Raw genomic sequence first — 11546 nt, forward strand, 5'->3', positions numbered from 1 at the left:
TCGCAACATATTCATCATAATCATCATCATCATCAGCCCATATATGTTCTCACTGCTGGGACACAGGCCTCCTATGAGGGTTTAGGTCATAATCCGGGTTGGCAGATGTCGCATGTCGTCGAACTTTTGATTCTTGGACATGCAGGTTTCCTCACGATGTTTTCCTTCACCGTTTTAGCAGTAGTGATGTTATCCACATGTGCAGATAAATTGAAAAATCAATTTATTTCCTGCACGCTCGCCCCGGTCTCGAACCGACGTATCGATTTTGATGTCCGAGGTTCTCACCACTGAGCCACCACTGCTTTTTACGCAGCATATTACTATTGTCCAACCAAGATGACGACGGATTACAGCAACAAGTTAAAAATATGTCCGTCAATTGTCTTTTTATCTCGGTTAATGAGATACAGAAAAGTAAATGTTTAATATAAAATATGCAAAAATGCAATTAAAATTACATATTACCGTAATAAGAGCATTAATTTGCGTAATTTTTTATCTTCACTTAACCTTTTATTTCAAAATGGCAATAAAATTTTAAATTCAAATACTTCATACACTGATTATGTATAAAAACAAAGTTTCAACTCGTTAAACTAATTAAAAAAACGCTATAAAGTGAGAAACTTTCATTCCATCCTTTTTGGAACGTCGGTATAAAAATGTATCTACAACTACATACACACAACAGATATATAGGTCACTCAGAAATACTGTCAGTAACCTATTATTCATGTAAGAATTTTCAAAATCGGTGGTGAGTTTTGGAGTTTACAAACAAACTCACAAATAACGAAACAACATTAATCGTATTTGCGTTTCAAAACATTAAAAAAGCACATTCTTTGATCCCATATACAATGGACATAATTACGAGTATCGTACATTCCTTTAGAATAGCAATAAATACCTATCCGTCCACTAATTCTCATCTATTACGCTCGGTCCTTCACTATAATTCTTGTAAGCTCAATGGTTACACCTCAAATGGCCTATTATCCACTCATTGTACGCAATTCATCAAAGTCACTACCACCACGAAACTCCCAAGGTGAGGTCATCGCATGAATAACTTTCAACCTTAACACATTTGCAATAAGCACCACACGCTCTTCAGATCGCGCAGTCTTCGCGTTCGTTATTTACATTATATCATGCACTAAGCACTGACGTTTCAAAAGTGAATATGAAATTGTTAATTTTAATAAGCATTGTGTCTGTGGTGAGCTGTGAATGCGACAGTTACGCGTCATGCTTAGATTCATTTGTTAATAACTTCTTCAAGAATGTTAATTCTTTCGAGCCAAGCGAAGTAGAGGAAGATACACGGGATTTCGTAGATTTTGGAAGAGATAACATAAACAAAATACTGTCTGGTGTGTCTGGATTTCTACACGATGAAATAAACGGCTCATTGGATTTAGATGCAGAATATCACTCGCTAACTAATAAGAACGGTACGAAAATATTTGTTAAAACGTTCGTGATCAATGATGGACCTAACTTCGACTTGCAAGATGAAATTTTCGATGAAACGTATACAGATCTTGCAGATTCTTATATAGATAAGGAGTCACAAATAATAAAAAATGTTGACAGTACAGAATCAACTCACACAGATGAAAATTCGGTAGCAACGGAAAATATACCTATTAAAAACAATAACAGTTCCACAACAGAACGAATTACGCATTCAGATAAAAACATAGAAGAAAATGAAATCCCAGATGAAGATTATAACATTGACGATAATTCTACAGACTATTCAAACATAGATTATATTGAATTGTATAAAGATACGACTAACGAAGACATCGGATACACTACAGAAGCCCAGATTAAAGACACAGTAGACAATGTTAAAATAAAATCACACGCCTCCGACAATAGAAATAAAACATATTACGTAAGTAATTTCGTTTGTTAATTACGATTTCATTATAGTAATTAAAATTCTTTTGTATAAACAATAAAAATTCCCGAATGTAGAATGTTGGCATAAAACAATATTTAAATTTGATTTGCAACTTTTAATATTACATATGTTTCCTGCATTCAAATTAAATAAATGAACAACTTTTTAATTCAAATAAACAACAATATGTATACATACATACTTTATTGTTATTAAGGATTCTTTACTGTTATTAAAAATCAATGATCGTTTTAAATTTAAGACGAGGAGGTTATCAAGTCGACTGCATTTTTTATTGGTTTGTTCAATCATAACTTTTTACTGGATAAACCGATTTTTTAAAATTTATGCCTCCCATGTGGTCACATTTAAATTTATTTCAGTTCGGACAATTTGAAGATGATTCAGAATTTTTGTTCAAAATAATTATTCGAAAAGGCAATAATATACCTTTATATTAATTTATACAAAGCACATAAGTGCCTAATAACAACCACAAGTATACTTATAATTAAAGAAAGTCTGATTTTTATTCATTACAATTTTCTCTGTTTTAATTAAAATAATAATCTTCTTAATCCTAATATCAGTGGGATAGTAAGATGTTAAAACGTAATTGATACAGTTTCATTTACGTCATTCTAACCACATCTACTAATACTCTAAAGTTATAAGCTTATATAAGTTTTTTTCTTTGTTTATTTGTACCGCGTTTTTTAGTATGGTTCAGCAAAAAACTCGGGTTCGAATCCCGCCTCGTGATCAAATTTTTTCCATTCTTTCAAAATTTCTAATAGTTTCTAAACCTATAACCATACCAAACCATAAACCTTCCTCTTGAATCACTATATCTTCAAAAAAAACTAGATCAAAATCCGATGTGTAAGATCTAAGCATACATACATACAGGGACAGACGCGGGAAGCGACTTTGTATTATACTTGTAGTATGCTTATACTACTTGATCGGGTTAAATTTCATCAGTATCTTCTTGTGACTGTTTCTATTAAAGTATTATACACTATCGGACCATCCCGACTTCGCCTGTGGTACATATATAGCCTATAGCCACCCTCAATAAATGGGCTATCTAACACTGAAAGAATTTTTCAAATCGGACCAGTAGTTCCTGTGATTAGTGCGTTCAAACAAACAATCAAACTCTGCAGCTTCATAATATTAGTATAGATTTCACACTAGCGGTCCGCCGAGCTTCACTCGTGGTACAAATACTTACAACTTCTGAAATCGCTTTTGTAATTAGCACGATCAAAAAACACAAACTATTGGCTTTATTATTATAGATTTAAAATCAAAAATATTTAAAACGCGTGTTAATTGTTACATTAATTGGCTTACAGTTTACACTGTACAATTTTCGATATCGTTTATATAATACTAACTGTTCGCCCCGGCTTCGCCCATATATTGCCTACTAGCTGCGCCCCGCGAAACTGTAAAAAAAATAAAAAAAATAAAAAATAATAAAAATCATTTATTGAACAAATTATAAATCACATAGAACATGAAACCCAGACTCCTAATATTGCTTTCGCTGTGTTTCAGGAGTCTGTGTCTTCCCGATACAGTACATAATAGTTCCATTTAGACACAATAAAATGTAATTGCAGCTACATACATATGACATTTAAATTCTATAATTTAATATAAGTTTATAATATTTAATAATTAACAATTTTAATAATTTACATTTTATCAATAAGTTATTTATATATTCATGAAATTAAACTACCGCTACCGCGTAAGTCTGTATCCCGTAAGTATATATATCGGGATAAAAAGTTGCCTATATGCTATTCCAATTGTCCAGCTATCAACTTACCAAAGTTCATTGCAATCGGTTGAGCAGTTTTGGCGTGAAAGAGTAACCAACATACACATAGATCCATCCTCACAAACTTTCGGTTTTATAATATTAGTAGGACTAGTAGGATAGGATAGGATATCACTCAGTGAAACTTTCTAACGAACAAAGAATTTTTGAAATCGGTCTCTCATTATAATTTTATGTTTCCTCATTATAATATTCCAGCTACCTACGTACCAAATTTCATTGCAATTGGTACAATAGTTTTTGCGTGAAAGAGCACCAAACACACACACTTCCTTACAAACTTTCGCATTTATAATATTAGTAGGATAAAAGTCTGTTATATCTAAATACATCAGTAGAAGGATTGTGATGAAACTCGACTCTGCTTAAATCTGATGCGATAACAATCAGGTGATTACTTCTGCACGACTGCCGTTACGTTACGTAACGTTCAAAGCAGCGTTATATAATTTTATGAGGTCGGATTACTGATCCTTGTTTATCTTCTGCACTGTGGTTAAAAGTTGCATTAGATTCGCTTCTTCACGAAGGTTGTATTCAGTAAATATAAGTATTCGTCTTTGAGAGCTCATTTCATAGCTCAATCGCGTTTTAAAGCTAAAATTAATAACAAATATAGTTCAAACTTATTTATTATTATCTGTGGTGAAAAAAGAAGAACAAAGAAACATGTGTAATGATAGAATCGGTTAATTTGTCTCATTTGCCCTTATACAATTAGCTGCGCCCCGCGGTTTTACCCGCGTAAGTCCGTATCCGGTTGGGATATCGGGATTAAGAAGTTACCTATATGTTATTCCAGTTGTCCAGCTGTCTATGTACCAAATTTCATTGCAATCGGTTAGGTAGTTTTGCGTGAAAGAGCAACAAACAAACACACATCTTAACAAACTTTCGCATTTATAATATTAGTAGGAGTATTTATCCCAATCCGGATAATAAGATACAATCGTCAAATTTATGTATTGCCACCGATTCTTGATAAGTGTATAAAATTCGTATTAAATCTATTCATTTAAAGTGCGTCAAAATCCAATCTCAAGAAGCTGATTACAAATAAACATACAAATTAAGCTTATAATAATTAGGCGAATTATTTAATAGTGTAAAACATCATCACAGATGTAGAAAGTGCGTGATATTATAGCAATGTGATAAATGTTCAAAGATATTTTTTTGACTTACACACATATAGACTTGACTCAAGGATCACGTACTTATCAAATTGTGAACCAATTGTGAAAATCGACCGACTTAGTACTTCCTGAGATTAGAGCCTTTAAACAAACTCTTTAGACTACAGCATTAGTATAGAAGTAAATTAACAATTCATATGACAGAAACAAACTTGTCCACATAATATTGTTATAATTGCACAGAAATAAATAAGTTTATTAAACGTCTGTTATTGTACTCCCTTTGTTATCTTCCTAACCTCAAAACCACAATAATATATAACAAATAATTAAACTACAATTTTCCTACGAGCCTTGCAAATGGCTCTGTCAGACTGGTCAACACATAGGTTACTCTCGGATATATGTCCGAGCTGTCATAAGGGGATGTTTGTTGGATGGTATGAGAGTTAGTTATCAATGTTTTGTTTAAATTCATAAGCGCTAATACCATCTTATCTTACTAATCTTATCTTACTTCTTACTAATATTATAAATGCGAAAGGATGTAAGGATGTGATTGTGTTTGTTGCTCTTTCACGCAAAAACTACTGAACCGACTGCAATGAAATTTGGTACGTAGACAACTGGACAACTGGAATAACATATAGGCAACTTTTTATTCCGATATTCCTACGGGATACGAACTTACGCGGGTGAAACCGCGGGGCGCAGGTAGTAAAAGATATTTCTATACGTCCTAAAATTAAACGCCCACGGAGTTCTCGAGCAACAAAACTTTATTTTTCGGAACGCCTTTTAAAAATACTCATGAAAATAAATTATTTACATACCCACCTAAATTAGACACCATCTCTTACACTAGATCGTCACAAAAAATCATCATCGGGCGGTATGTTTGTGCTTTGTATCAGTTTGCGGAAAACCGCTGTGTTTTCAAAGGCTTATAAATGTTTTTTATTCATATAAATCGTATTTTTCACTTTCATTCACACTGGAAAAGGACGGATGGTCTAATGTCAAGTGTTTAATCGTTTTGTACGTTACAAAACGAAAAATATATTCTCTATGGGGAAATTTTATTTCAGCGCCATCTAGTGGTTGTTTAAGAATATCTGTATAAAGTGTACAGCTGGAAAATACCTTCTTATTTATTATACATTTAGCTGTTCGCCCCGGCCTATGTCACTCCCATAATAACCGGTCAAGTACGAATCGGACTCTGAACAACGGAGCCCTAAAAACTATCCAAGAAAAAGTTTTATAACCCTTAGTCATAATAGTTAGTCTTTATTAATTTATTAGGGATTCGCCTTCTCGTAAGTTTTTCACGAAATCATTTCTTTGGATTTTTCATCTACACTAATATTAGATGAAACTTTTACATTTTTGTATGTTTGTAACGTTTTCACGCAAAAACCAGTGAACCGATTTCAAAAACTCTTTCACCACTAGAAAGCTGCAACTTCACTGAGTGTCATAGGCTATATATATACCACGGGCGAAGCCGGGGCGAACAGCTAGTATACAATAAAGAGGGATAAACGCCATTTTGAGTTTCAATATCGAGGGTTGAACCCCAGATCTTGCCCTGGCCGCATCCACTCATCTAGAGGTAGTTCAGAGCACAATGAACCCACTGACACACAACCACTGAGGCACAGGGGTGCAGCACCTGTATCCATCATAGCTTAATAGTTGCTAACACGCGAGGCTTCCCATCCATCAAATCCACGAAGGATGCTGCAAGCGGAGCACGAAGCGTTTGATATCGCATTATTATAACTGACTTTAAAAATTGAGGTCAATTTTATACCTGACTAACTTTGCCTCGCGATTTCACTCGCGTAAGTCCGTATCCCGTAGGAATATCGGGATAAGAAGTTGCCTATATGTTATTCCAGTTGTCCAGCTGTCTACGTAGCAAATTTCATTGCAAGAATATAGATCACCACCATCATCATAAACAATTGCGTTTCATTGTGTATATTTACACAAGCGGTCCTCTCCGGCTATGCCCGTGGTGTATATATAGCCTATAGCCTTCCTCAATAAATGGGCTATCTAATAATGAGAGAGTTTTTCAAATCGAACCTTATTCTTCCTTAGAGCCAGGGTGAACCTTCAATTCACCCACGCGTCCGTCCTAAAATGTACCTAGTACCTTGAGGCCACCAACGGGATTCACCATATCATAAAAACTCAATCGTATCATATCCTGCTATATATATCCTATACTACTTCCTACTAATATTATAAATGCGAAAGTTTGTTAGGATGTATGTGTGTTTGTTGCTCTTTCACGCAAAAACTACTGAACCGATCGCACTGAAATTTGGTACGTAGATAGCTGGACAACTGGCATAACATATAGGTAACTTTTTATCCCGATATTCCTACGGGATACAGACTTACGCGGGTGAAACCGCGGTAAGTTAATTATAATACCGCATCCATTTATTTCAACATGACTGATCTATAACACCGTCGGTCTCACGAACTCTCAAGGTCGGAGAGTAATTAGAAGAAAAAAACTTTTGTTCCGCCCCTACATTGTACAAACAGATATAAGATTAACTATATTTTATGCTCGGCTTTACCTGTATTATGATTCTATACTTTTATTGCAGAGCTGAAGAAGTTATTTGTTACTAGCTTCGCCCCGCAGTTTCACCAGCGTAAGTCCGTATCCCGTGGGAATATCGGGATAAAAAATTGCATATATGTTATGCCAGTTGTCCAGCTCTCTACGTACCAAATTTCATTGCAATCGGTTCAGTAGTTTTTGCGTGATAGAGTAACAAACACACACACATCCTTACAAACTTTCGCATTTATAATATTAGTAGGATAGTAGGATTAGCAGTGAAAGATTTGTTTTGTTTTAATCTCTTTAATTTTTTTATTTTAATCAAGTTTATACTTATTTTATAAGGATTTTTTTTTGTTTCAATGGGGCTGACATCTATATTTATAAGTTTAAAAGTCCTCTAAATAAATGATTTAAAAAAAACTGTGCCTAGCGTGCAATTTATTTCTCTTGCATGTAACGGGGACTTATGAGCGTTATCAAATACTAGCACAATACATATTTTATATAATGTAAAAAGACTAATATAACCTAGCTAGTCACGTAGATTATCTTCGTTATTAAGATATACTAGCGGTCCGCCCCGGCTTCACGCGTGGTACATATATAACCTAAAGCCTTCCTCAATAAATGGACTCGTGGCGCTGAAAGAATTTTTAAATCGGACTAGCAATTCCTGAGATAAGTGCGTTCAAACAAACAGACAAGCTCTTGAGTTTTATAATATTAATATAGACGAGCGCTTTCCCCTCCTCAAGGTCGTTCTAACATATTTTATTACTCTGTGGTTGTGACTTGTGACTTCGCGCGCGAAAAATTTTGAATTCTTTTCACTATTTTTTTTTTTACTGTGTTCTATATTGCAAGGATCTCAGAAAAGAAAAGCTTATAAAATTACCACGAAAAATTAAAAAAAATGTATATATGAAGTTACACAGTCGTATATAAACCGAAGTTAAAACTGTCCTCAAATATATTTGTTAAAATTATAGTCGAAAAACAAACGTTAATGCAAAGTAAAGCTTATGACTTTTATTTCAAGGTTTATTTTACAAAGTTACAAAACGCACAAAAAACCCATATATTTTATGTCATAAACTAGCTGGCCACACACAAAAGGAATTCAACTTTATTCAGATGAGTTAAAGTTGCATTTACAAAACACCAACACCCCATCCTGTGTGGACTTTTGTTGGGGACGTTTTTTGACAGTGACCCAAGATTAACTAGTATTTTACAAGATTAACTTAAGTTCGTGAAGACAGGATGTCTGTCGTTTCATTTAATCTATATGAACAAATATTAAGTAAAACGCGAGAACTGCTCGACCAATTCGGCTAAATTTTTCTACTTTTTTGTTGAGGCACAAAGGTTTTTATGAAGAAAAAGAACCGTAGCGAGTGGAGCTGGGGAAAATTGCTAGTTGAACAATAAATACCTTAAATAATTAAATTAATCAATTTCCAGCACTCAGACTCCTGTCCAGGCGGAACGAGTGATGACGTCACAACCGTGTACTCCTGGATAGCCGCCATCTTTGTTAAAAATGGCGCGGATCAGTTCCAGTACTATTGTGATGGCGCTATACTCTCTCCGAACGTTATAATAACAGGTATTTTTTGACATATTTATTTGTTTTTACTTACTAATATTGTAAATGCGAAAGTGTTATTCGTTATCACGGTTCACGAGATACAGTCGGACAGACAGACAGACAAAATACGAAGAATGAAGTGTCGTTTCACCCCTTGATGAAATAACAATTAAATATCAACTGTGGTATTTTTTATTATCTTTACTTTATTAATTAATAGAAATGATTTTCAAACAAACATCTCTTCAACTTTTTATTGATACTTAAAAGAAATCTATTCTATATCATCATTTAAACAATATGTTTACCAATTAAGTACTTTATTTAATACGCAATAAATTCGATTTTCGTCTACCAATCAATTGCGTTTGTACATCGCAATCAACAAATTTAACTTGCCATTAAAATCGACAATAATTTATTAGCCGTATCAACTTGGAATGGTAAATATAACTGTTGTTTAGTTTACCAATTGTGTTACTGTCCGTTTGTATGTTAGTCGAAATGTTTGAATGTAATACTATATGTTGCTAGACGCTTATCCCGGCTACGCCAGGATGTAGATTCCTGTTTTATCCATTGCATTGATTCAGGATAAAAAGTATCCTATCATTTAATTTTTAGTTTTATAGCATTGAAATGCTTTATAAATGAGAAATTTTGAAAGAATAGAAAAAAATTCTCAAGTATCCTATCACCCAAGTCGGCTCATATCCTATCTGTATACCATTTTTCATCAAAATCTGTTCATTAGTTTCAACGTGATTCACGGACAAGCATCCAAACAAACAACCTTTCACATTTATAATATTAGTGTGATAATATATTTGTTATATATATCGCAGTTTTATTGCCAAGCTGTGTAATTATTGAGCTAGTGATGTTATAATGAAACTGTATATTGAACGATCTTCATTTCTTACAATTACCAGGTTTTAGTGACATTTTATACACATCCAAATAAATACATTTCAAAAACACTAAAATACACGTTTTATGATAGAATCAAATAAATCTCACTTGCTCTTATACAGAGTATATGCAAGGAAATGATTGAATCCTGACGATCCTAGTCATTCGACATTTCATACCATTTCGTCCGATTTCAAAATAAGTCATCCAACGGCGGTAGCTGTTAATTTTTCATTAGGGCGGGCGAGCCAAGCCGGCGGAAGGAACTAAGTCGGTACATTAAAGGAAATGAAGGAATTTTTCATGTTCCTGCTTGTTTCCATAATTACATCAACGATTTGACTTCGGAAGCTACAATTGATGTTTTCAATCAAATGAATTTGTATTTTGGAAGTTGATAATAAATTGTACGTCACTATGACCGCCTCCTTGGTACAGTAGTTAACGTGTGAGTGTAGAACCGGGGAGTCCAGGGTTAAATTTCCGGTGGGGACGCACAAAAAAAATATCTCGGTCTGGTTGACAGTTATCCAGCTGTCTACGTACCAAATATCATTGCAATCGGTTCAGTAGTTTTTGCGTGAAAGAGCAACAAACACACACACATCCTTACAAAACTTTCGCATTTATAATATTAGTAGGATTTCAATAAAGAACAGATGCTAAAAAACATAGCGATTTAACTCCCCTTCATAAACAATGTATACGTCACAAGTGTGTTTCAAACAAGACAAATGCGCGGGAAAAATGCTTCCGCCCTTTCAAGTACTTTTAAAAAATGAAAATGTCACCCCGGAAAAATAAAGCGACGCCGGGAGGAGCATTTTTTATTTTTTCCGCTGGCAAGAATAAGAAAGTTTACCTGCTGCGCGAGGTGATATAGCCGAATTTATTCTTGGTTAAGCGATTTACTATGGAAGGGGTTCGCTCTAGATTCTGTAATGAAAATTTCTATCAAACACAAAAGAACCACGCCCATCGGTTGGTAACCCACGGAGTCATCGAGTAAAAAAATACAGTCGATTCAGATGTTTATTTATTTATAATTAAATCGTCTAATTTTTTAAATTTAACCACGACGCCAAATTATACGAAAAAATCAAGATATTTGGCTCTCCAAACACATAATAATGATAATAAATAATCGTTTTTTGTGCATCGCATTTACGATCAATTGAACAATCGTTTCCAAATATATTTGACGACGCAGAAAAAATATAAACGGAAATAAAAAGTGTTTATCCGCCCGCACAGTGCGTTAACCTCAGAAACGGGTGGTAATTTGATTATAACCTCGCTTCGAATGCAGTCGACGGCATTAGTGTCTCAACTCAACGAAAAATTACAGTGTTAAATTTTCTTTCCAATATAACTCGCTACACTGGGGCTAAGTGGAATAGTCTCGTACAGCCATTCACCTTATAGAAGTTATTATGCGCTTTTGGGTTTTGTTTCAATGAGTTTATATATGTCGGAGTACCCTCTTAGATATTAACGAACGCAAGTGCATGACTCACGAGTTGCGCTTGGACATGGCCGTA

General features: G+C 34.2%; 1 protein-coding gene across 1 annotated transcript in view; it reads left to right on the plus strand.

Moving 5' to 3' along the window:
• Positions 1 to 1030: 1030 nt before the first annotated feature.
• The window catches only part of LOC119836709 (ovochymase-2-like), a 16843-nt gene continuing 6327 nt past the window's right edge, over positions 1031 to 11546 (plus strand). The window contains exons 1-2 of the mRNA XM_038362136.1: positions 1031 to 1909; positions 8967 to 9111. Coding sequence (XP_038218064.1) covers positions 1190 to 1909; positions 8967 to 9111 — 865 coding nt within the window. The 5' untranslated portion in view covers positions 1031 to 1189. The remainder of the gene's footprint in view (positions 1910 to 8966; positions 9112 to 11546) is intronic.

The sequence above is a fragment of the Zerene cesonia genome, chromosome 25 (assembly GCF_012273895.1).
Source record: "Zerene cesonia ecotype Mississippi chromosome 25, Zerene_cesonia_1.1, whole genome shotgun sequence".
NCBI classification, from domain to species: domain Eukaryota; kingdom Metazoa; phylum Arthropoda; class Insecta; order Lepidoptera; family Pieridae; genus Zerene; species Zerene cesonia.